At 53.1% G+C, this 26,307-nt stretch overlaps 1 protein-coding gene across 13 annotated transcripts in view; it reads left to right on the forward strand.

The window, feature by feature from the left end:
* POU2F2 (POU class 2 homeobox 2) overlaps nucleotides 1-26,307 on the forward strand; it is a 53,812-nt gene that overhangs the window by 21,892 nt on the left and 5,613 nt on the right. For 3 of the 13 annotated variants that reach the window (XM_081806971.1, XM_081806975.1, XM_081806976.1), the window contains exons 2-11: nucleotides 5,383-5,448; nucleotides 5,553-5,587; nucleotides 5,727-5,783; nucleotides 9,050-9,232; nucleotides 22,844-22,949; nucleotides 23,046-23,137; nucleotides 24,572-24,733; nucleotides 24,967-25,108; nucleotides 25,197-25,345; nucleotides 25,424-25,600. In XM_081806971.1, coding sequence (XP_081663097.1) covers nucleotides 5,391-5,448; nucleotides 5,553-5,587; nucleotides 5,727-5,783; nucleotides 9,050-9,232; nucleotides 22,844-22,949; nucleotides 23,046-23,137; nucleotides 24,572-24,733; nucleotides 24,967-25,108; nucleotides 25,197-25,345; nucleotides 25,424-25,600 — 1,161 coding nt within the window. In that variant the 5' untranslated portion in view covers nucleotides 5,383-5,390. Of the gene's footprint in view, nucleotides 1-5,382; nucleotides 5,449-5,552; nucleotides 5,588-5,726; nucleotides 5,784-9,049; nucleotides 9,233-9,474; nucleotides 9,754-22,843; nucleotides 22,950-23,045; nucleotides 23,138-24,571; nucleotides 24,734-24,966; nucleotides 25,109-25,196; nucleotides 25,346-25,423; nucleotides 25,601-26,307 lie in introns of those variants that run through there. The other 10 variants (XM_081806972.1, XM_081806978.1, XM_081806979.1 and 7 more) reach the window with 8 other exon arrangements.

The following is a 26,307-nucleotide window of genomic DNA, read 5'->3' on the forward strand; positions in this document are numbered from 1 at the left end:
TCTATTTGTGTGTCTGTGAGTGACTCTGGGGTGTGATTTGGCGTGTGTGTGTATCTGAGTGACCTGGGTGTGTGTGTGTGTGTACATGTACGTCTATTTGTGTGTCTGTGACTCTGGGGTGTGATTTGTGGTCTGTGTGCGTGTGTAAGTGCAGGTGTGCATGCACATGTCTGGGTGTGTGTTTTGCCTATCTACCCCTGTCATTGCGTCTGGGTGTATGTCTTCTCCGCAACTATTCCTGCCTGAGGTCTGTGCGCATCTGTCCCTGTGTGTGTTTGCGGGTCTCTGTCCTCGTCTGGGCCCGCCTGGCTGAGGCTGTGGTGTGTGTGCGATGTGGCAGCCCTTACCTGTTGCCAGCACAGCTGTGGGGCCACCCTCTCTTGTTGTGTCTGCTGCCTCTCTCTCCATCCCTCCCTCCTGACAGCTCAGAAGTGTTCACTCCCTTGAGGCCACCCAGGGACAGATGTGGTGCGGTGGGGGTGTGAGGTGCTGCTCCTAGGGAGGCAGGGACCGGGCCAGCTGGGCCCACAGAGGTTCCCGGCAGTGCGAACACTGCCCACAGGGGCTCCCAAGCCGCAGCCTTGATTGAAGCCGGCCCTGAAGGCAGGAGACCCAGGGGACAGGCCAAGAGGGGCCAGGAGGGGTGAGGGGCAGCCCTTGGGCCCTCTATATTTAGCCCCATTTTCGGTAAGTGCTAACGAGAAGCTGGCCCAAGTCTGCTAAAACCGGCTGGGGGAAATGCAGAGGAGAAGTGAAAGTCCGGGGAGGGAGGGGCAAGGGAGGGGTGGGGAGGGCGGAGGGGACCCAGAGTCCCAGGCCTGAGGCAGTGGGGCAAGTGAGTGTGACCCCAAGGGTGTGGGTAGCCCTGGGTGTGTCTGACTCCAGGATGGTGGGATTCAAGGGGCCCGGTAGAATTCTGCATTGCTTGTTCCTGCCTGGCCCTCTAAAGAGTTATACACTACCTGGGATGGGAGAAGGGAGGGGTGACTATGGTCATATAACCGAGCAGCCTTTCTGTGTGAACGAGGCCTTGAGATGAGCTTCGGAAAGCGCCAGGGAGCTGGAGCATATTAGATCACCTGGTGGGGGTAGGGGTGGGGGCTTTTCAAAATCCAGATATCCAGGTCTTCCCTTGTCCCATTGAAAGCAGAGTGTCTGGGTGGGAATAGGTGTCAGTGTTTCTCTAGAGTCAAGAGAGAGGGGCCTGGGCCAAGGCCGACAGCCTGCAGGACGGGCGCCTCAGCAGGCCTCTTAAGGGGATTGTCAACGCCCTTAGATGTTAAGGCATCATTTGGCTTTGGATTTGTGGTGGAAATGGAGTCCCCTCTTCATCCTTGGTGGGGATGATATGATGACACCCTTTTTTCAGATTGGGTTCTGATGGGGGCAGGAGGAAAGAAAAACAAGACAGGCTTGGGCAAAGGGCAACACTGGCCATTTTGCTGTCAACCCAGCCAAATGCTGCAGGGGTGCCTGGGCTGTGTGAGAGTCGGGGTGGGGGGAAGAATTAGGGAGAACAAGGGAAACAGTGGTGGAGATTTCCTCTCATGCCACCTTTGCCTCTCAGCCACTGTCCCTGCAGAAATTACTTTAAAGGTTTAGGTTGGAGTTGCTTGGGGATTGGGGCTCAAGGTCAAGGTGGCGGGTAGCAGCAGGGAGACAGGCTTGTCTGGGACAAGATTGGGTCCTGGTCTGTTAGAGATTCTTGCATGCATTCATTCATTCCAAAGACACAGTCCCAGCCAGGGCTGTTGGGCTCTAAGGAGCTCACAGTCTGGGGCAGGGGGAATCCATTGCCCAGGGGGTCAGGGTGTGTTAGGGGGCAGAGGCAGGGGGTTCCCAGATGAGAGAGACACTAACCACCTGAGGAGTCAGGGAGGACTTCATAGAGGAGGTGATGTATGAGCTGGGACCTTCAAAAGGAGCAGGAGTTTGCTAATCGAGAAGAGGTCGCCAGGTAGGGAGAAGAGCAGAGGGTAAGGCCTGGAGGGAGGAGGGAGATCAGAGCCTCAGGGCACCCTTGTGCACTCAACCCACACGTCCTGGGCTGGGCAGTGTTGGGGACCCCAAGATGAGTCAGACCTGCCCTCAAGGGGTCCTAGTCTGACGGGGAAGACGTACTGGGGCCCAGACGGCTACAGCCAGGGGAGAGGGCCGGGCCAGCGGGAGCTGGGGTGGAGGGAGCCGCCATCATAGAGGACAGAGCCTGTGCTGGGGCCTGAAGGATGAGTAGGAGGTCGCCAGGCAGACAGAGTGGGGGACAACCTTCCAGGCAGAGGGAGAGAGACAGCAAGACCGAGGCAGGAACGAGTAGAGAGAGAGCCGCAGGGAGGGACGTTCAGCCAACATTTAACACCTACTCTTCTGAGCTGGGGGACACCAGGGGGCCAGCAGTTAGTCAGAGCAGGCCTGCTCCCTGGTCTGGTGGGAAAGGACAGGGACACAGAAGGCCACGGCCCTGTGGGCTCAGGGCTAGGACAGTGAGAGGGCAGGGCCGTGGGAGGCTGTATTATTTTCCCAGGGCTGCCGTCATGGACTACTGTACGCTGGGTGGCTTAAACAACAGAAATTAATTTTCCTGAAATCTGGAAGCTAGAAGTCCAAGGTCAAGGTGGCAGTGGGGGTGGTTTCTTCGGAGGTCTCTCTCCTCGGCTTGGGAGGGCTGACTTCGCCCTGTGTCTTCACGTGGGCTTCTTTCTGTGTGTCTATGTCGTCCCAGTTTCCTCCTCTTATGAGGACACCAGTCATATTGGATTAAGGCCCACCCTAATGGTCTCATTTAACTTGGTTACCTCTTTAAAAACCCTATCTGGGCTGTTCTTGGGGAGATGGGGAGCTGTGGAAAGGTTCACGGCCAGGTTGTGGGAAGGATCTCCCTGGGGCTAGATGGACACTGGCTGGGAGGAGGGGGCCGGCGAGGGGGTTGGAGCAGGGGTCTCAGGGATGTTAGGAGGGGTGGGAGGCAGGACCCCACTAGCATCAGCAGTTGCCCGGAGCTGGGCCAAGTTCTGGGCCATTTAGAGGCAGGATTAGGCAGGACTCCTGCCTTTGATGTCCCAGAGTCAGAAGTGTGGTCTCTTACCTGGGACTAGGACCTGGGTCCTCCTCCTGTGCCTCAAATGATCATTAGCCACTCACCACCATCCTAGTGCCTAGAAGCAGGGCCTGAGCCCCCATAGCATCCTGGGCCCCTGCTCCCCACACCACCCTCACCAGCCTATGCCTTAATAGTACCATATCCTGGCTTTTTTTTTTTTTTAGCTTTTAAGTTTTTTTTTTTTATGTGAAAACATACCTACAGTAAGTGCTCAGATTTTAAGGGTGCAGCTTGATGCATTTTTCTCTATGTATAGAACCACATAACCACCAAACAGATGACAATACCGAACATTTCCAACCCCCTACAGGCCTCCTCACGCTCATTCCCCGTCAGCAACCCCCAGACGTTACCCATAATCTGACCTTGGCCATCTGATATCATCTTGCCTGTTTCTGAGCTTCCTGTAATTGGAATCCTACTGTCTGTCCGCTTTTGTGTCTGATGTCTTTCCCTTGGTGTCGTGCCTGCAAGATTCAGTGGTGCGTGTGATGCAGGAGTTTCTTCCTTTTCTTGCTGTGGGGCGTTTCATTGTATGGACATACCACATTGTGTCCATCCTCTGATAGGCCCTTGACTTGTTCCCAGTTTGGGGAAGGGGCTGCTGTGTGCCCATGGGCTTGGGGGGGCAGGATGCTCCTCTGTCTCCCCACGGTGCTCGGGAGTGGATGTGCTGGGTCCTAGGGAGGGGGAACCTCGTCAGTTTTCCTGACTTGTGCTTGTATCGATTTACACTCCCACGAGCAGTGTGTGACCTGGCTTTTTAATCAAGAATTTTAAACCAGAGCGGCGTTTCATGTCGAGTAACCCTTGATTGCAAAATTCCTGGACATTTTTTTTTTTTTCCAGTTGCTGAGGACGTCCTAGCTCTCGTTAGCTGGCCTTCTTTCAATATCTTGGGCGCGGAACGCGCTTGAATTGGACAGCCCCTTTGATAGGGCATCGTGGTTTAGGCAGGGATGTGGAGTGAGTGGTGGGGGAGACCTTGGGGTCAGAGTCAGGGTCACGAGTAAGGTCTGAGGCCAAGCTGGGAGTCAAGGTCAGATGAAGGACTTGTACCATCTGGGTGGGAGTTGGGATTCAGGGTAGGTAAGGGGACTGAGAATGGATAGGGAAGAAGCCTAGGTTTGTGTGGGGTCTAGGACCAGAAAGGTTTGGGTTCAAGTCGGCGTCAGTCAGGGTGAACTTGAGTAGGGGTGACAGCTGGAGATGAGGTGGGTGGAAGTCACAGCAGGGGGCCCACTGGACCATAGCAGTCCTGATGAGAAGCGGGAACTCTGGAGTCATGAAGACAGGTGTCCAACTGGGGCACTTCTGCTGTCTCACTGTGCACTCGGGCCCTCAGTTTCCTCCTCTGTAAAATGGGGGTAATATTAGCACCAACTGCTACTGTGAGCTCTGAATCATACTTAACACTGTGCTTGGCACTGGTAAGTGCTCACCTTTCCCTCCTCAGCATCACAGTGTTGTGAGGGAAGAGCAATGCTTTGTGGCCCCAGGGCCAGCTTGCTGTTTGCCCCCTCCCCTCATGTCCTGGGTTTATGGGAAGATAGCAGGGGATTGCATTTGTAGGCTGGGGCACCCGGCTTGGATCTGGGCGTGCAATGGGGATTCAAGGCTTAAGTCCCAGGTGAGGCCTAGGAGTAAGTCCGAGGACCTGGTCAGGGGCAGAGCCGGGTGGTGTTGGAGTCGGAGTTCCAAGTGGCGAGTGGGGCTGCCGGGCCTGTGAGCTGAATGTGAGAAAGGAGGCCGGGAAGCCAAGTCGGGGTCAGGTGTGGACAGGAACATTGTGGGCTGGGGGAGGGGCAGAGGGTGCCAAATCCCACGCAGAGTTCAGAAGACTCACTCCTTTGGGGATGCTGCAGCCCTTCACACCCCCAGGCCCCACTCAGAGTGGAAAACATGTCTCACCCGAAACCTGGTGAGGCAGGACGGGCACGCCTCGGGAGGAGGCCTGAGGCTGACTCGCTCCTGTGGAACATCACCCACCTCCTCCTGGGCACCGAAGCCTTCTCACGACCACCGGCTACCTCCCACCCTGCCCCAGGGCCTCACGGGAGGTGGCCCTCCCCGTGCCACCTTCTGCAGGGCTGAAAAGGATCCCTTTCTTGTCCTGCCAGAGGAGGGCAGAGGCCCAGTAAGGAGGGCATGTCTCCTGGAAAGAGGCACTTACAAGGTGGCAGGGAGTGCGGGGGATTTGGAGAGAGGCTAGGGTGGTGCTGGAGGAGGGCCCAAGAGCCCCCCAGGCTTCCCTCACCCCACTTACATCCTTCTTTTGTCCCCAGAAATAAGAATGTCTAAGCCCCTGGAGGCCGAGAAGCAAGGTCTGGACTCCCCATCAGAGCACACAGGTGGGTGGGGAGGGGAGCAGGGAGGGCAGGGGGCCTGTGGGGTGGGGGGAGCTGAGGGGCTGTGGGGGCACAGGTGACAACTCACTCTTTCCCTCTCGTTGCAGACACTGAAAGAAATGGACCAGACACTAACCATCAGGTCAGGAGGGAGTAGATGAGCAGGAGGGGTTGGGAGGGGCAGAAGGGAACAGAGGGGGGCCCCTGTGGGGGAGGGGCATGCTGTCAAAGGCTGCTTCACCTCACTCTTCCCATTCCCCACCCCAACTTTTTCTTCCCAGAACCCCCAGAATAAGACCTCCCCGTTCTCCGTGTCCCCAACTGGCCCCAGCACCAAGGTAAGAACCTATCAGAACGTCCAGGGCAGGGGAACGAGGAGGGTGTCCTGTGATGGGTTAGCGTCTGGGAGAGGGTCCCGCACATCTTTGTGGGCCCAGGGCCTGAAGGGGGGGCACGGAGCCCCGACACCTTGGTGACAAGACTCCTCCCGCCCCTTCTCACACTCAGGCTCCCGCCCCAGGCCTGTGACTCACCCAGGCTCCTTCCCCTTCCCTGGGGGGTGGGGGTGGCCAGGGAAATCCCCCCCAGAGCCCCAGGGCGATGAACAACAGGAAGCTGAGGGCCCCGCCCCCATCCCAACTTCCCTGACAGGGGCCTGCCCTACCCCCAGCCCCCCAACACACACACTCAGGGGCCAGCCAGTAGAGGGGGGTATGGGATGGGAGGCAGACTCAGGAAGGATGGCTGAGGTTGATGGGGAGGCTGGAAGTGGCCAGACAGAACAAATCCCTAATCCAGATGGGGCCCTGCCTGTTTCTGGGCACTGCTGGGCTTCCTGAGGTGTCTGGGGCCCAGGCCTCCATGCTCCAGCCTGGTGGGGGCAGCCACAGGCCCAGAGGCCTGAAAGCAGCATGGAGGGCAGGGGCAGAGGGGTCCTCTGCAAGGGATGGGGTTGGGGGCCGGGAGCTACTCCGTGACCCTGGGAAAATCACTCCCCTCCGCCCCCCACCGCCCCACCACTGCTGGGCTTCTCGGTTTCCTCTTCTCTAACATGGGGGGCTGTCAGATCCGATGGCCTCTGAGGTGCCCTGATGCAGCTTAGTGGGTGGGTATCTTGTGCTGAGTGAGTTGGCCAGGGCCCAGGGGAGGAGGGCTCTGGCTCTGGCCTCCTTCCCTCTGATCTTAGGCGCAGTTCTGGCCTTAGCCCTCGAGCAGAGCGCGTGCCCATCGTCCTGACCCTTTCCCTCCTCAGCTGTGTCTTTGCAGCCCCTCCCAGCCCCATGGCAGCCTTGCTTCTCTGTGGGGAAACCAGGGGAGCCCTGGAAAGGAAGGGTCCTTGCCGCCCTTCCCTGGCCTGGACCCTGGTTCCTCGGGAAAACCGGAGGCAGAGAGGGCGTTGACCTCTGACTCCGGGCCTCTGTCCACACCTCGTCCTGTTTGAGGGCAGCCTCTGCTTTCCCCAACTGCAGTGATTCATGTGCTCCCGTCACAATTTCAGACACATCCACACACCACCGTGTACAATTACTTACATCACAATCGTGTTAATTGGCTTCAGTTTTAAAAACATTTTATTTCGGAAAATGTGAAGCAGATACAAAAGGAGAAGAAAAAGAGTATCATGAAAATAAGCCCCCAGGTACCCATCCATCAGCTTCAACAATTTTCAGCTCGTGAACTGGCTTGCTTTTTCAGCAGCTCAAATACGTGTTTTTTAAATGGAAATTTCATGAATGGAAAACCAGCATCTCTTGCCATGGAAATAAATACAATGATTAATTTTTTTAAGTAATCTCCATGCTCAACGTGGGGCTTGATCTCACGACCCCGAGATCAAGCATCTGTGCTGTACCGACTGAGCCAGCCGGGTGCCCCAACACAGTGATTATTAAAATGTACCCAGAGACTCTTGCCTGCTGACGGGTCTAAGCCTGAGGCCTTTCCTTCATTCATTAGAAAGGGAGATGAGCAGTGTTGGGGGTGAGGCATTAGAACTATCCTAGCACCTAATGGAGGCTTTCTCAAGAGAACCAGAAGGAATGAAAGAAATCTGAAAGAGGACTAGTATCCTCACCATGTTGGTTGTTTTTTGTTTTTTAACTTTTAATTGGAATGTGACACACGCAGAGATCTTCAGTGGGTTTCACAAACTGAACACCCATGTTGCCCACACTGGGTCAAGAGGCAGAACACAGCCAGACTTCCAGGGGCCCTCAAGTCCCCACGAGCGGATGCTGCATCCCTGCACCCCGTAAACTTTCTGACATTTGTCTCCATTCCCTGGGCCATGCCACTCACCCTCTGTGATCTGGCCTTTTCCAGGCCTCTGTTCATCTCACTCTGAATTCCAAATGCTACACCCCCCTGCCAAGCTGCTGTGTCACCTTGCACAAGTCGCTTTCCCTCTCTGGATCCCCTTTTGCAAAATGGTGCTGGGACATCGGGCTGAAGGATTAGGGATCATCCTTCAGCCCAGTGTCCCCTCTGGGCCCGAGAGTGTGATTCTGCAAGCCATGCCTCCCCCCAACCCCACATGTCCTTTACCAGCCGACCTCTCAGGCAAGCCAACCGCGGTCTGGCCTTCCTGTCTAGGAGAGGAGGAAGGCCAGGACTGCTCTATGCTGGTCTGTCCTATGTATTTGATGCGAGGTGCATCTACATCCTGCACAGAGATATGAGGAGGGGCTCAAGGGACTTCTGGGGTGGAGGCTGAAAGCTGGCAGCATCTGGGCCACATCTGGCCTGTGTATGTGCTTGGCTGGTCCTGCCAGCGTTTTTGGCGCTTTTTTTTTTTTTTAGGTTGTTTTGGGTTTTGCTTTAGATTTTGAAATGAATGGTTGGTGGGAGCAGAGGAGGAGCTGGGCAAGCTTCCCCTCCAGGAGGGCCGCACATGCCGCCAGCCCACCTCATCCTCGTCAGCCCACGCCACCTGTTCGCACTGTCTGCCTCTTTCCATACTCATTTGAATTCCGATCCAGGTTCCAAGTCGGTGGTTTTTTTTTTCATAACCTAAGACCCGTTCTTCCAGTGAAGTCCTACTTCATTAATGAGAGATGCACCTCTGGCTAAAGCAGATGAGGGAGGGGCACCTGGGTGGCTCAGTTGTTAAGTATCTGCCTTCAGCTCAGGTCATGATCCCAGTGTCCTGGGATCGAGCCCCACATCAGCTCCCTTCTCGGTGGGAAGCCTGCTTCTCCCTCTCCCACTCCCCCTGCTTGTGTTTCCTCTCTCACTCTGTCTCCCTCTGTCAAATAAATAAATAAAATCTTTTTAAATAAATAAATAAATAAAGCAGATAAGGGATGGGGACCCAGAACGCTATTCTTTGATGCCCCGAGTCCTCTGCTGGCAAATTCCCCATTTTACAGATGGGGAAACTGACCCCCACCCCCCAGAAGGGAAAACTGCTCTCCAAAGGTGCCTCTCTCCTGTTTGGTGCAGGGGTGTGTGTTAGCCCTCCTGATTGTTGAGGAGCCTGAGGCCAGAGGCGGGACTTAAGATCCCCAGCCCGTAGGCAGGGCCTTGCCTCTACACCCCAGCCTACTCCTCCTGTGCTGGCCCGAGGCTGCCGTTGCCACACACGTGCCCTCTCTTTGGTTCACAGGTGGGCATTCTCTCTGGCCTCCACTTAACATTCTGGGGTCCCGGACCCTGCCTCTCTCCCCCCCAGATCAAGGCTGAAGACCCCAGTGGCGACTCAGCCCCAGCAGCACCCCCACCCCCCCAGCTGGCTCAGCCGCATCTGCCCCAGGCCCAACTCATGTTGACGGGCAGCCAGCTAGCCGGGGTAAGTACTCGGGGAAGGACAGGGAACGTGGGCCTCGACCAGCCGCCTCCCATCTGTTACAGGACCCGTGGCAGGGGGTGTCCCGCCAGGGCCACCACCACGCTCTCACGCCCTCCTCCTGCCCTCCTCAGGCCTCCTGGAGGACTTGCCCCCTAACCTGCTTGGCTCGGGCACTAACCGCTCTCTGCCTTCTCTGCTCCCCCGCCCCCGCCCCTCCTCTGGCCCTCTCCCGCACCCCACAGCTCACGGCACTGATGCCAGCTCAGCAGCAGCTCCTCCTGCAGCAAGCCCAGGCCCAGCTCCTGGCCGCCGCCGTGCAACAATCCAGTGCTGCTGCCGCCGCCGCCGCCGCCTCCTCCTCCTCCTCCTCCTCCTCCTCCTCTGCCTCCTCTGCCTCCTCCTCGACCTCGCAGCCCCCAGCCTCCTCTGGGGGTGGCGACCTGCCACCTCCACAGCCTGCCAGCCAGCCCCCCGGGACCCCACAGCTCACCCTCTCCCAGCCCATCCAGCTCACAGCACAGGTAAGGGCAGCCCTGGGGGGCAGGCAGCACAGGGCCCACGGAAGCACGGTGTGCAGGGGGCTGACCGGTCTGCGTGGACTCTTCTGAAGGCCGGTCATGTGCCAGGGAGCCACGGGGGATGCTGCCACCCGTGTCTCAGTGGGGTAAATCGACGCTCAGAGGGAGGACGTCCTCCATGTGATGGCATGCCTGGCTAAGCGCTTTCTGTGTATCTCACTGAGGGCTCCCAGCCACCTGGGAGGTTGGCCCATTATCCTCAGTTTCTGGCTGAGGAAACGAGGAGTCACCTCCGTGGAATGGTGCCTATGTGGGCCCAGAAGGAAAGGCTGAGGCTCTGAGCCAGCACCCTATAATGTGTGCTCTGGCGTATCCAGTGAGAGATGCTCTTTCAGAAAAGGGGCCCGTGGCCGCTGGGTCAGGGAATGCTGCATCCGCTCTGGCCATTCTGGAGACTATTGGCATATACTGAATCATGAGTTCGTGGCTGTATTCATTTCCCGGGGTGCCATGACAAAGCCCCACAAACTGGGTGGCTCTAGGGAGAATCTCTCTCTGCTTCTTCTAGCTTCTGGTAGTGCCGGAAATCTTTAGCATTCTTTTAGCTGGATCGCTCCAATCTCTGCCTCCTTGGTCATAGGGCCATCTTATGTCTGTGCCTGTCTGTCTCTGCATTCACATTTTCCCTTCTTATTATAAGGACACCAGTTGTTGGATTAGGGCCGACCCTAATGACCTCATTTAACTTGATTACATCTGCAAAGACCATGTTTCCAAATACGCTTGTATTTACAGGCACCAGGGGTTAGGACTTCCGACAAATCTTTTTGGGAGACCCAGTTCAACCCAAGATAGTAGCCCACAAATTTCCTGTAAGGATAGTTTGTGGAACAGAGTAGGTAGAACAGAGCATCCCCTCCTGATGGGCCTGCTCTCTCCACCCGCACTTTTCCCTGTCACCCACTTGTGCTATCTGCCTGGGTTCCATAAGCATTTGAGTCTGTGGCCCATGTTCCAGCGCAGTGAAGGTCCTGAGAAGTCCTGCAGCAAGGAACCTTGTTTAACTTCCCTTAACCCTGTGTTTCCCACAATGACTGCTCTTTGGATCGCTTTTCTTTCTCTCTATCCACCGCCTTCCATGGAACCCCGGGGGCAGACGCTGTCTACACAGAGAAGGTGTCCAGCACCCACAGTTTGTCCCTTGACAGAGTTCAGCTTCCGATGGGCCCATTCCACTACTGACCAGCGCTTCCACTGAAGACTGTCCTTAACACTGAGCTGGGTCTGCCTCCTTAGAGCTTCCCACTTCTGGGCCTGCTTCTGCGGAGACACACAGAGCAATCTGTGGCCACTGCTCTGTGACGGCTCTTCCAGACTTAGCCCCTGGTGCCTGGCTTGCCACGGTAACTGTAACTAGAGTCTGGCAGGTGCTGCCTTTGTAGCAGGCACTGTGCTAACGGTGACCTCCTAGAGTCCACAAATCCTCATCCCCGGCGAGGTCACCCCAAGGGGCAGAGCAGCCTGGGAGTCAGGGCTCAGACCACATAATCTGGGGCTGCTGCCTGTAGCCATCCTTCCCACCGCCCCCCAGAGATCCCAGCAGCAGGGGGGCGCCTCTCAGCACATACAGCTCTCCATGGAGCAACCCCAACGCTCAGGGCTCCTCCCTCCCCCAGGTCTCAAGTATCCCTGCCCCTGCCCCTGTTCTCCTGTCTGCCTGGAAGTCGGCTCCCTCCCTTTACCTGGATGGCTTCTTTTCAGCCTTTAAGCCTCAGCTTGGGAGTCCACGCCTCCAGGATGTCTTCCAAGACTTCCCTCCCTCCAGCTGGTTTGATTTCCTGCCTCCTGCATTCTCCCGAGGCCCCCAGCCCTTTTCCTTTGCTTCTGGCCCTAATCACCAGTGCTGGGTCCAAATATGCCCGAGGAAGTGTCTGTGGAAGGGACAAAGACTCCAGGGAGGGAGCAGGGACAGAGCAGCCTCGTGCAGACCAGCAGCAGGCATTCCTTCCGTTCATACACTCCTAGAACCACCTCCTCCAAGCTCCCTGCCACCTGCTGTCCCGCCCAGACTCTGATTCTCAAGGCCTCCTCCAACCCCTTCCTCTCGCTCCCCCGTCCCCAGCTCCGATCTGCTCGGGTCTGCCTTTTGCAACTGCAAAGCTGGGCCAAGGTTGTTTTCTGGGAGTTCTGTCACCCTGTGACCTCATTTCCCTGACAAATGTTTATCCCGTACCACCAAGAGCTGTAGGCACTGTGCCGACCAGCTGCCGTGGGTACCACAGTCCTCCTGCCTTAGCTGCCCACTGCAGCTCCAGCTGTCTCACCCCTGGGCTTGACCCCTCCCTCTTCCTCAGCCCGTGTCCCGTTCCCACCCATCTGCTTCCCATGCCCACTCCGCTCTGTCCCGTGGTCATTTCAGACATTTCCTGGCCTCCCGTGTGTCAGGCCCTGGTGGGAAGCTAAAGGCTTAGGAATGACTCAGACCCTTCCTTGCCCCCTCAGGGTTCCCAGTCTTCTAGGGAAACAGACACACCAACGAACCACTAAGAAATGTTTTACTTGAACAATACTAAGAAAGTCAAAAACACTCCTAGCCCTATCATTTTAAAAATTACATAAAGTACTAAGGGAAAGTCCCCCATCTGTCCCTCAAATGCCAGCTTCCAAAGTAATGTCAGTTAAACCGTTTGGCAGGAACCTTCCCTGCATTTTCCTAACTCGTATAGAGAAAGGGATGATTATAACACACTTCTGTAATTTGTGTGTCCAGCACTCAGCACGGTGCTTTCCACCAAGGGGGCCACGTGGATATTTACTGAATCAATGAGGGATGCAGCTTTTCAATCAAGGGTAGGGAAGACATCTCTCCGGGGGAGTAATTCAGAATGTCTGGGGTAGGGGTAGGCATTGATTGAAAATTTACATTAACCGTTAAAACATCATTTTGTATTTGGAGAGAAAAAAAAAATCCCTATTTTCATAATAGGACCATGGCATATAAAGCTTGACAAAATCTTTTAGGTGGGCAGGACCTAGTGAGTACAGGTTTCCCAGAGAAACCTACTGGATGTGGTGGGAGTGTGGGAGAAGACAGGTGACCTGTGTCTGAGGGAATCAGAGAAGGCTTCCTGGAGGAGGTGGGATCTGACCTGAGCAGGGACAAGTAGGAGTTTACTGGGTATACGAAGTGGAGAAAGCTGTTCCAGGCATGGAGCATAATGTGAGAGAGCGCAGTGGGCTCTGGGAGTGGGGGGTTGGGGGCCAGCAGTGGAAGACAGAGCAGGATGGGCTAGGAGGGGTGGCGGCTGGACCAAACTCCACGCCAGGTGGCTGAAGAAGGAAAGGGGATATTTGGCTCAGATCACCGAAGAGGCCCATCCTGGAACATGGTGCCTGGCCCCAGGGGTCTGTCTCTTTTTTCATTCTGAGGCAGGCAAAATAGGCGTCTGCCCGCTTTGACTTGCAGCCACTTGTACCCGGGGAGATAAAACCCTCCCACAGGCCAGGGTTGAGTTAATGTCCTCAACCCCTGAGAAGGTAGGGTCAGCCCCCCTGGACCATGTGACCTGAGAATGGGGGAGGGCAAGTCCCCAAGAGGAAGAGGTGGATGCTTGAGGAAGGGGCAGTGGGTGCCAGGTCAGCCACACCTGGAGGTGTGTTGTCAGTGTGCCCACAGGCCCTGGAGTCCAGGAGCCAGGCCGGGGCATCCCAGTCACCCCACAACTGCGGGATTGGGGTCTTCTGTTGCTCATCTATCCTGGCATTTTAACATGAAGCAGTAGCATGGGATATAACACAGAATGTGCAGAGGTCGTTTTTGCTCCCTGTTGGGTGGGTCTCGGTTTGTGGGTGTTCTGCCCCAATCGCTGGGACTTCCTGGGCTCCGTGTGGCAGGGTCACCTTTGGGGGAGGAGGCACATAGAAGAACCCCTGTTAGAGACAGGCCACCTGTGCCCATACCACCTGCCCCCCCCCAAACGTTAGGGCGTCCTCTAGTGAAATGACTAGGATAACATAGTCATTCATCCAGCCCTTATTGAGCACCTTGGATATGCCAGGTGCCCATTCATGGCACCGAGGGGACAGCTGTGAATGAGGCAGAGGTGGCTGCCCTTGAGGACCTCATGTTCTAGTGGGGAGACAGACAGTAAACAAGTAAACAAACGAACAAGACTGTTTTAGAGTGAGTGTCCTGAAGAAAATGAAATAGGCTGGTGTCTTCCAGGGAGGTGGTTAGGAAAAGTTTCACTGAGGAGGTGGCCTTTGAGAGCTGAGGCCTGAATGAGTCAGTCATGAAGAAGCCAGGGGGAGAACTGAGGAAAAGGCAACAGCAAGTGCAAAGGTCCTGAGGTGGAAGGCAGCTTGCTATCAGGGCACAGAGAAAAGTGGTATGTCTGGAGCAGGGCAAGTTAGCAGGAGACAAGAGGTGAGGGGTCTTCTAGGACAGATTAAGGGGTTTGGAATGAATGCCAGATATGATGGGAAGCTGTTGGGGGGTTGTTAAACAGATGAGTGGCATGAGCCAACTGACCCTTTACAAAGCACCCTCCAGATGCCATGGGGAGAATGGACTGTGAGGGACCAGAGTAGAAGCAAGGGGCCCAGTGGGAAATGCTCGCAGGCATCCAGGCAGGGAGGTGAAGGTGATGGTGGGGGTCTAGAATGCTATTTTATATGGATAGGGTAGATCAAGGATGACTCCTAGAATTTTGGCTTCAGCAACTGGAGAGTGGTGAGGTGATTTCCTGAGTTGGGGAAGACGGGGGGCACAGTGTGTTTTGGAGGGCAGGAGTAGGGAAGCAGGAGTTTCCCTTTGGACATGGCAGGGGATAAAGAGTCTATTCACCATCCAAGTGGAGACATCAAATAGGCAGACGGGCATATGAGGCTGGAGCTCAGCGGGGAGGCTGGCTGGACACTGGCAGTTATGAGTTGTCAGGCAGAGGACGGGGCTCCCGCCCTTGAGAGCTTGTGCTTGAGGGGTGTGACAGCAGGGGAGTGACAGGAGGGTGCAGGGGCAGCAGATGCTTGTGCTGGGGGAGTATGTTGTGATTTCCCAAACACCTTATAGATACTAATATTACTCAGGCCTCAGTACAATCCAGTAAAGAGTCAGACATTCTTATCCCCATTTTGTAGATGAGAACACCGAGCCCTGAGAGAGCTATGACTCAGTAGTAATGACTACCATTTATGCAGGACCACTCGAGTGAACAGAGACCAGGCTAAACATGCTACGTGTGTTGTTGCATTTAATTCCTGTAATAGCCCCAGGAGGTAAGAGTTATTGTGGTGTCACCCGAGGAAATGGAGGCGTAAACAGGGTAAGGGATGCCCATGGTCCCCCAACTGTGTGAGGGACAGCCGGGTGTCTGGCCGTTTCCAGGACACCAGGCACTGTCACCCTATACAGTTAGGGAGGCCGAGGCCCAGAAGAGAGCTGGCTTCCCCCGAGTCACACAGCGAGAAGCAAGCAACAGGACCCAGGCTCAGACCCCCAAGGTTCCCAGCTGGCAGGGACCCTGGCACTCCTCCGACCGCCCTCCCACCTAGCTCCCTCCACACAGTTCTGGGCAAGTCGGGGTGCCGTTTCTCCCAGGTGGCTCCTGGGACAGGTGCTCTCTCCCTTCCCAGGCAGCCCCCTCCACCCACAGGGCTGCCTGTCATGGCTCAGAGAGTAAGGAAGCCCATCCTCACTCTGAATGCAACTGAAGACAGTGTAGTTTACATGGTCCCCCAGACACCCCCCTTCCTGTCCTCCCCGCCCTGGACTTAATTCTAAACTGTCCATGTCTTGGAATGGGGTGTCCAAAACTGGTCATAGCATGCCATCTCAGGGATGGCCGGTGAGTGTCACGCAGACACCATCCCAGTCTGGGTGGCTGCCAGGGCATGTGTGGGGCCCTGCAGTTGGGGGGGTGGAGAGTCTGCCCTGTGCGCTGGAGTGAGGCGCTGCACCTGGGCCCAAGCGGCCACAGCAGGGGCCAGGCCTCCTCTAGTTCCTTTTAAAGGCTTTTTTCCACCACCACCACCCGCCCCGACCCTCAGGTGGAACCGAGCCCAGATGGGAAAGTGGACAATTATACTCCTGTTCACCCGTGTGTCACGTAAATAGAGCATCAGTCTTTCTGCCCGACTGTGGCCAAGATCTCAGTTGCGGCAAAGTACAGCCTGAAACACCACCAGTCAGTCCTAGGTTTCACTCATTCATTCATTGGAAATTCATTGATCACCTGTGTGGGGCATCACAATCCAGCGATGAACGAGAACTGGTCTCTTCCCTTCTCAGCTCTAGTGGGGTGTGCTAAGCCCTCTGTGCCCGTTTTTGTCACAGGTCAGGGACGGAGCAGATGATCCACTAAATATCCTGGCCAGGGGCCCTTCCCCAGTGTCTCCACTTCCTCTAACTGCTCCACCATCTTGACTTGGTCCTAATGCGCCCCCAAGTGGCTTCAGATTGCTTGCTGCTTGTAGATTATGGAGAAATGGGGCCTCCTACTGGTTAACCCCAGTTCTGAGCCAGCACAGCACCCAGAATCTTCTTTCTGTCATTCTGCAATTTCTTTAGTCAGCAAACATTTCGTGAACATCCACCATGCCCCAGCACCTTTTTGCAGGGGGGATACAGTGAGGAATAAGGCAGACAAGTCTGTGCCCAGACAAGCACCTACCCATAGCTGACAATTGCTATGAAGAAAGGAAAAGAGTATAATGTAATAGAGAGATTGAGGAGAGGAAGACTCCTCATCAGAGCAGGTAGCCAGGGGAGGCCTCTCTCAGGAGGGGGCGTTTTATAGAGACTTGCGTGATGAGGCGGGGCCAATCATGTGCAGATCAAGAAGTGGGGGGGCAACAGCATGTGCAAAGGCCCTGAGGTGGGGACCTTTTTTGAGTTCAGTAACAGGAAGGAGACCAGTGTGATTCGCTCCGAGTCAGGGAGTGAGAGTCGTGGTTGATGAGGAAGGCCAGGTCATCCAGGGCCATGGCAAGGAGTTGAATTGTCTTACAAGTGTGATGAAAACCAGTGGAGGCTTTATGATTAGATTAACATTTTAGAACAGGAACCCCCTGGAGGGGTCTGTGGATAGAATTCAGGGGAGTGCATGAACTTGGATGGGAAAAAATTATGTCTCAACTTTTACTATCCTCTAACTGAAAATGTTACGTTTCCTTCTATTATGAATAGACCACAGTAGCATTAGCAGGACTCTGTCACCGATAGAATCACGGATATTTCTATACACAGAGACCTCAAAATATTGTTTTTACTCATCATTGCTTTGAAATTACAGTAGTCATCAGACGTATTGCTTGGTCTTATTATTTAATGGGCTAATAAAGAAACCCATAGATTATTATCACACCTCAAGATGTTGGATGACTTTTTCATATATAGTTGATTTCGTATGAAATCCTATGCATTTTATTTTACCCATTTTTTAACTCTGAGAAGGGGGCAGTAGGTTTTGTCAGACACCAAGTAATTCAGAGCACAGAAAAAAATTAGAACTTTTTTGTTCAGGCTTGCAGATGTGTTGGATGGGGAAGAGAAGGGATGGAGGGTATCGGGACTGACTCCTAAGTTTCAGATCTGAGTGACAGTGAGTGGCGGTGTGGTTGGGTTATTCATTTGGACTTCTCACCATGAGGCCCCCTGCAAATTGGGATGCATTTTCCCCACCCTTTTCCTCTCCAGGGGAGATTCAGAAAGAAATCTGCAGACACCTCTGTTTTAGGCTTCTGGGGAGAAAGGGGGGTTTTCACTGAGAGTCACACTAGGGAGAGACAGTAGTTAACAAATACTTTAATCAGCAAGCTAGTCAGAAACACATTGGTGATAAGTCTTTATATCTGGCTTTATTCCTTGATTCAGCTCAGTGGGCATTTAATGGGGGCTGACCAGACTGTGTTAAGGGTTAGGGATATGAACAGAGTAAGACCTGGCCTCTGCCTTCTAGAGTTACAGTGTAGCAGAGGAAAACTGCAAATGCATTGCATCACGAGAAATGCAGGGTAGAGCAGGGTGGGTTCAGTTTTGTGGGGCCTGATTTTTATACAGTGTGCAGGTCTTTTTAGAGAAAAGGAAGACAAAATTATGAGACCAAAATTAGGTACGGGGACTTGGAAGGGTCCGTTGTGAAGGGGTGGGGGGCCTGAAATCCAGGCTTCACTCACATCGTGGCCAGGCCTCACGTGGAGGGGACGACACCATGTGATTGATCAGGTGGAGAGGCTCAGAAGACAAGCAGAATGGACACAGTTTCAAAGGATAGAGTATTGGGACTTCAAACCCCTTAAGCTGTATTCTTAGATGATGAGCAGCTAGAGAGAAGTGAGAGGTCAGGAGCATCTGGGTACTCCATCCACTTTCTGAGGCACAGAGAGAAAGCAGAGGCCTTTGCTGTGGACAGGAAATAGCCTTGAACAGTCGAAACACAAATAGTTGGGAAAACAGGGATGTCGGGCAGAAATGAGTGTTCGGTTGGGTAGGTGGGGGTGGGACATCTTTATTTCTTTATTTAGGCTAGGTAAATGTTCAAAACTCAAGAGATATGGAAGGATTTACAGTGTTGCCAGTTTCTGGTATAGTTTCCCAGGTATAGTCTATGCATACCCAGGAAATACCTAGAAATACTTAAAAAAAAAATTCAAACAGTAGCACATCATACCCACTGTTCTGTCTCTTGAGCTCTCCATTCAACAGGACATCTTGGAGATTGTTCCATTTCAGGACATGAAAAGTGTCCTCGTTCTTTCTGATGAATGTATAGTATTCCGACATAAAGATCCACCCTAGTTCATTTACCTGTACCCCACTGCTGTGTGTTCAGCTTGTTTCCACTCTTGCTGAACACTGCATAATGCTAGGAATACCCTTCTAGAGAGAGCATTTTGCACAAGTGTGAATGTATCTCTAAGATAAATTCCTAGAAGTGAAATGGCTGAGTCAAAGGGTATATGCCTTTGTAATTCTTTTTTACTTTTTAAAAATTTTATTTTATTTAGATTCAATTAATTAACATATAATGTATTATTGGTTTCAGAGGTAGAGGTCAGTGATTCATCAGTCTTATATAATATCCAGTACTCCTCATATCACATGCCCTCCTTAATGTCCATCACTCAGTTACCCCCTCCCCCTCCCCTCCAGCAACTCTCAGTTTGTTTCCTATGATTAAGAGTCTCTTATGGTTTGGCTCCCTCTCTGATTTCATCTTGTTTCATTTTTCCTCTCTTCCCCTATGATCTTCTGTTTTATTTCTTAAATTCCACACATGAGTGAGATCATATGATAATTGTCTTTCTCTGATTGACTTATATCACTTAGCATAATACCTTCTAGTTCCATCCACATCGTTGCAAATGGCAAGATTTCATTTTTTGATGGCTGAATAATATTCCATTGTGTGTGTGTATATATATATACACACATACACATATACATATATATATACACACACCACATCTTATTTATCCATTCATCTGTCGATGGACATCTGGGCTCTTTCCATAGTTTGGCTATTGTGGACGTTGCTGCTATGAACATTGGGGTGCATGTGCCCCTTCTTTTCACTGCATTTGTATCTTTGGGGTAAATACCCGGTAGTGCAATTGCTGGATCGTAGGGTAGCTCTATTTTCAACTTTTTGAGGAACCTCCATACTGTTTTCCAGAGTGGCTGCACCAGCTTGCATTCCCACCAACAGTGTAAGAGGGTTCCCCTTTCTCGGCATCCTCGCCAACATCTGTCGTTTCCTGACTTGTTAATTTTAGTCATTCTGACTGTTGTGAGGTGGTATCTCGTGGTTTTGTTTTGTATTTCCCTGATACTGAGTGATGCTGCGCATTTTTTCATGTGTCTGTTGGCCATTTGTATGTCTTTGGAGAAATGTCTTTCATGTCTTCTGCCCTGCCTTTGTAATTCTGACAGACATTGCCAAATTATCTTCTCACTAGTGATGTGCAAGAATGTGTGTTTCCCCATTTGCCCCAACCCAGCGTGTTATGCACTGCTGTTATCTTTGCCCATCAGATAGGTAAAAATAGTATCTCAGTGCAGTTATAGCTCTGTTTATCTTATTGTGAATGAGTCTGAATATTTTTTCATTCAGAGCTGTTTACATTTCCTTTGCTGGGCAGTCACCAGCCCTATATTGGCCAGATTACTACTGGATTGTTAGTTTTTCTCTTATTGATCTGTAATCACTCTTTATATGTTAAAGAAATGAACCCTTTGTGTCAAGTTGCGTATGTTTTTTCCTCAGTTTGTTCACTTCCTAGGACATTAAATTGGTCTTTGGAATAACAATAGCATTGGGAGGAATTGAGGGGCATATGTCATCCCCCTCAACTTCCCAGAAGGAAAAAGAATGTCACGCTAAGTAACATAACTTTCAACTGTCATAAAAGTTACTGAGCAAACTATGAAGCATCAGTGTGGGTTCATTCAACAGATATATGTGGAGCACTTACTGGGTGCCAGATATTCTAGATGCTGAGATTATAATAATGCCCAAAACCATCAAGATCACACTCTCATGGATCTGACATACCAGTGAGGGAGATGCACTGTGAAAGGGTAAACAGAAAGAGAGATACCTTGAGATAGTGATAAGTCTTACAGAGGAGGTGAAATGGAGATAACAAAGAGAGGGGTGGTGGTGGCTGCTTTAGATTAGGTGGTCAAGGAGGGCATCTCTGAAGAGGTGATTTTTTTTTAAAGAGAGAATGTGAGTGCTTGAGGAGGGGGAAACAAAGGGAGAGAGAGAATCTTTTTTTTTTAAGGATTTATTTATTTATTCTAGAGAGAGAGAGAGCACAAGCAGAAGGGGCAGAGGGAGAGGGAGAGACTCTTAAGCAGGCTCCATGCCCAGCATGGAACCTGACGTGGGGTTCAATCTCATGACTCCGAGATCATGACCTGAGCTGAAATCAAGAGTCAGACACTTAACTGACTGAGCCACCCAGGCGCCCCTGAAGAGGTGATTTTATCTGAGTGACAAGAAGGGCCTAGGCAGGAGTATAAGAACTAGAACTGCTTGGCAGAGGGAACAGCATGTGCAAAGGCCCTGAGGTAGGAGTTGAGGTCAGGAAGACTAGCACGGGCTTTGGTATGAAGGACCTTAGAGACCAGGTAAGGGGTTTTGATTGTATTATTGTGGCTATGAGAAGCCACTGGAGTATGTGTGTGTGTGTGTGTAAGGGGGTTTTGCTTTTTCTTTTGGAAATGTTCAAACCTAAAAGTGGAGGGTATGATATAAGGAACTGTACCTTCACCCGCTCAGTAGACACCAACCTTTTGCCAATCCTGTTTCATCTATACCCTTCACTTTTTTGGTGGAGAGGCTGGATGTTTTTTTCTCTCCCTCTGTCCCTGCTTCATTTCCCTTTAAAAAAAAAAAAAAATCTTTTCATTGAAGTATAACAAATACGGTAAAGTGCACAAATCATAAATATACAGATCAGTGACACTCACAAACTGAGCATACTCATGTAACTAGCAGCCAGATCAAGAACTAAATATGGCCAGCTCCCCAGGAGCCCCTGGGGATGCCTTCTAGCCTCTCCCTCCCCAAATGCAAATGGAACCATATAGGATGCTCTCTATCATGTCTAGCTTCTTCCACGTATCATGTCTGGGAAGTTTATTTTGCTGTGTGTCATTACAGATTGTAGACTGCCCCTTCTCATTGCTGTAGCATTCCAGTGAATCAGTTTACTCACCCATTTCGATTCCGATGGGTACCTAGGCTTTCTTTGGGTTTGGGCCATTACAAATGGTTCTGCCCTGAACATCGTGGCACGTGTCTTTTGGTGAACACACGTACACACTTAAAGTGGCTAGCACCCAGGTGGGGAACCGCTGGGTCATGAGACAGGTGTATGTTTGGCTTTAGTAAATAGTGCCTGTATTTGTTTTCTAGAGCTGCTATAACAACCAACCACCAACTGGCTGTCTTAAACAACAGAAATGTATTCTTTCACAGCTCTGGAAGCTGTAAGTCCGAAGCCAGTGTGTTGGCAGGGCTGGGCATCTTCTCTCTGGGTCTCTTCACAGTGCCTTCTCTCTGTACATGTTTGTCTCTGTGTCCAAATTCCCCCTTACTAAATGGACACCTGTCATATTGGATTAGGACCCTATCTTCAAATAAGGCCACTCTCTGGGGTTCTGGGGGGTTAGGATTCCTACATGTCTTTTGAGGGGCGGACATAATTCAAATCATAACAGTGCCAAAGTGGTTGAACCAATTTACTGTGCTGGAGTATTTTATTTTATTTTATTTATTTATTTATTGCTGTGCTGGAGTATTTTTTTTTTTAATATTTTATTTATTTATTTGAGAGAGAGAATGAGAGAGAGAGAGCATGAGAGGGGGGAGGGTCAGAGGGAGAAGCAGACTCCCTGCCGAGCAGGGAGCCCGATGCGGGACTCGATCCAGGGACTCCAGGATCATGACCTGAGCCGAAGACAGTTGCTTAACCAACTGAGCCACCCAGGCGCCCTGTGCTGGAGTATTTTAAAGCTAATTCCAGACACGGTATCTTTTGCCTCAGGTGTTTTAAGAGAAGGGAAGACTTGGTCTGATTTACATTTTTAAACGATACTATTTGTTCTGTGGGAATGTAAGACAAGGCAAATATTTCTTCAAGAAAGAGAAGGTAAGGGGCGCCTGGGTGGCTCAGTCGTTAAGCGTCTGCCTTCGGCTCAGGTCATGATCCCAGGGTCCTGGGATCGAGCCCTGCATCGGGCTCCCTGCTTGGTGGGAGGCCTGCTTCTCCCTCTCCCCCTCCCCCTGCTTGTGTTCCCTCTCTCGCTGTGTCTCTCTCTGTCAAATAAATAAAATCTTAAAAAAAAAAAAAAAGAAAGAGAAGGTAAATCAAGAGCGAGCCCTCCTGGGTCAGCCCAGATAGGATGCTCTGGTAGCCCGCGGTTGGGAGAAGCCTCCTGTGGGCCCTTAGCTAAGGGAAGCCATTCAGAGACCGTGCTCCATCCCTCCCCGCCCACTCTGTGGAACCCCTCAGGGCTCACACGGTGCAGAGGGAGCTGGGCCAAGACTCAGGCTGTCTTTCTGTCCATCCCCCTCCCTGCCAGGACATACAGCAGCTCCTCCAGCTTCAGCAGCTGGTGCTCGTGCCAGGCCACCACCTCCAGCCACCTGCTCAGTTCCTGCTGCCACAGGCCCAGCAGAGTCAGCCAGGTAAGGCCCCACCCACCCCATGGCCTCCCTCCCCGAGGATGCTTCCACAGAACTCTCCCTCCTCCCTCACCCCGTGCAATCCCCTTGTCTCCCCAGGCCTGCTACCGACACCAAATCTCTTCCAGCTACCTCAGCAAACCCAGGGAGCTCTTCTGACCTCCCAGCCCCGGGCCGGGCTGCCCACACAGGTGAGAATGTCCACCGAGTGTGCCAGGCTGGGTGAAGAGGGGGTGGGAGGGTGAGGGTCTCTGCTCCCTCCAACCCTCCCCATGACCATAGGGGCCAGAACAGGAGTCGGGAGACCTGGGGACCAGCCCTGCTCTGCCACTGATTTGCTATGGGACCTTAGACAAGCCACTCTCCCTGTCTGGGTCAGCTTCTTCCTCTATAGAAGGAGGGGAATCAGCCAGGCCAGGGACTCTTAACCCTTTCAGACACATGGATTCCTTTGAGAATCTGATGAAAGATTTTGATCTGACCCCCGCTACCCCAAAATGCACACGTGCAAAAAACCCATAGGTTGTGGCCTGGCCTTTCTTTCAGTTTGCTGACTGGGTTCTAGACTTCAATAATAATCTTTCATGATTCTTTATGGATTTCGACATTCCCTCCTACCCACTTTTTTTTAACAGCCCTTTCAAAAAATATGAACTATTTAACCCAAAAAGTTTAGAGACTAATACCGGGCTGAGCTGAATTCTGAAATCCAAAATGCTTGGAAAACCAAGTTGTTTTTGTAATGTGAGACCAGAAGTTATTTGGCTGCAAAACCCGTCTTGACCTAAGGCAAAGGAGTATGACTTTCCTTTCTCCCTCCCATGTGGTATTTGTGCTTTGCTGAGAGCTGTTAATGTGTTCATTGATGGGGTGATGCCTTGACCCTGATGGGGGGAGTCACATTATTTGTGACCCATGTAGGCTTTCTAAAATCTGTAAAATTTCTGAATTCCAAAACCCATCTGGCCCCAGCATTTGGATAATGGATCAAGGACTTATGTGACCAACATGGTTGCACTCACCACCTGTTTCAGATATTTTTAGGGAAATAAAGCAATTCAGAGAGACCTGTTGCTTCTTTGTAAATCCCCCAGGCACCCTCCTCATCTACTTTTAAAAATGCTTTCACTTTATCTGCAACCTTTCACGGGATTCTCCCATCAACCCCATGGGGTGGGCAGAGCAACCATGATTATTTCCATTCTGCAGAGGGGAAAACTGAGGCCCAGGGAGATTAAGAAACTTGCCTGAGTTACCCAACAATTCGGTAGCAGAGCCAGTCATTAATTCCCTGCCTGAGAGAAGGATAAAACCATGGCCCCCAGCTCCAGGGAAAAAGTCGATGGTTGAAAGGAGCTGGCTACTCCTGGGACTTTGCAGGCTGGGAGGGAATGTGCAGAGAGAGAGTTGGGGGCAGTGAGAGGTCCCTATGGAGTAGCAGAGTGTCCCCTTGATGGGGATTGACAATGAGTGCGCATCAGCCTCCTGGGGACAGGTAGAGGAGAGCCTGCAGGAAGAGGTGGGATGGCAGAGAGGGAAGGAGGGAGGGAGGACTGCGCAGCCATTGCTGAGCCCCATCCTGGTCCTCGATCCTGCACCCCACCCACCCCTGCCCACCTTACCAGGCCGTGACCCGCCCCACGCTGCCCGACCCGCACCTCTCGCACCCGCAGCCCCCCAAATGCTTGGAGCCACCATCCCACCCCGAGGAGCCCAGTGACCTGGAGGAGCTGGAGCAGTTCGCCCGCACCTTCAAGCAACGCCGCATCAAGCTGGGCTTCACGCAGGTCTGGGCCACCCGACAGCACGGGCGGTGGGCCTGCGGGTGACGCGGCCTGGCCAGGTGGTGGGCGGGCGCGCGCTCCCTGTCCGCAGCGCGGGGCAGTGGGCGTGGCCAGGTGGTGGGCGGGGCGAGAGACCGCAGCTGGCCGGTGGGCGGGGCCAGGGGTGTGGCCAGCCGGTGGACCGGGGTGAGCCCGGCGCCCTGACCGCCGCCCCATTCCCCACCCCACTTGGCCAGGGTGATGTGGGCCTGGCCATGGGCAAGCTCTACGGCAACGACTTTAGCCAGACGACCATCTCCCGTTTCGAGGCCCTCAACCTGAGCTTCAAGAACATGTGCAAACTCAAGCCCCTCCTGGAGAAGTGGCTCAACGACGCAGGTGGGACTGGGCCGGGGCTCCCAGGGTGGGCGGCCGGTGGTGGGCCCCGGAGGCTCCCTCTCATGCCCCCGTCTCCTCCCGGGCACAGAGACTATGTCTGTGGACTCAAGCCTGCCCAGCCCCAACCAGCTGAGCAGCCCCAGCCTGGGCTTCGACGGGCTCCCTGGCCGGAGACGCAAGAAGAGGACCAGCATCGAGACAAACGTCCGCTTCGCCTTAGAGAAGAGTTTTCTAGCGGTGAGGCCGCGGCCTTCGGGGAGGCCCTGAGGTGGGGGGTCGGGGTGGACCTGGGGTTCACCAGCCCTCTGCCCGCAGAACCAGAAGCCTACCTCAGAGGAGATCCTGCTGATTGCAGAGCAGCTGCACATGGAGAAGGAAGTGATCCGCGTCTGGTTCTGCAACCGGCGCCAGAAGGAAAAACGCATCAACCCCTGCAGCGCAGCCCCCATGTTGCCCAGCCCGGGGAAGCCAGCCAGCTACAGCCCCCATCTGGTACCAGGAGCCCCTCTGGGGGTGGGGGGCACAAACCTCTGGCAACACCCCACCCCTAGGCAGGGGCCTCTGTGAAGCACAGTCTACTTGGTTGTCCACAGTGCCTGGCACAGGGGCAGGGAGACTCACCCTTAGCGACAGGCTGTCACAGGGTTGGAGCACAGTCACACAGGGACACAATTTCCAGGGAACTGTGGTCTTATGTGGGGGATACAAGCACCCACAGACACATACCAACAGAGCCAAAAATAGTTCTCGAAGTGCATGGCCACATGGGGAGAGATCCCAGGTAGGGGATGGAGGTACCCCCCCCCCCCATACACACACACACAGGTTCACAGCCACACACACAGACACAGGCAGGGACAGCGTTATGTCCCTGGGTGTACATTCAGGTTCACAGCTGCACGCAGACCTGCTTGGGATCAGATGCACTGGGACACCCCTTTATTGCATCTCATGTGGAAAGGGGCTGTGACGTGACAGAGAGGAGCCCCCCAGGCCCATGGTATGGAGGAAGAAGAGACCACCTGAGCTGAGTTCTAAAGGACAAGGGAGAGGTAGCCAGCCACTTAAAGACTGCCCTGCCCAAAGGCCTAGAAGCCAGAGTGTGCTGAGCCCAATCGGAGGAACTCCAGTGCAATTTAATGTGGTTGGAGCAGGAATGTATATGAATGAGTATGAGGGTAGGGGTGGGCTGGGCAGGG

The sequence above is a fragment of the Leptonychotes weddellii genome, chromosome 16 (assembly GCF_054177405.1).
Source record: "Leptonychotes weddellii isolate Sample4059 chromosome 16, ASM5417740v2, whole genome shotgun sequence".
NCBI classification, from domain to species: Eukaryota; Metazoa; Chordata; class Mammalia; order Carnivora; family Phocidae; genus Leptonychotes; species Leptonychotes weddellii.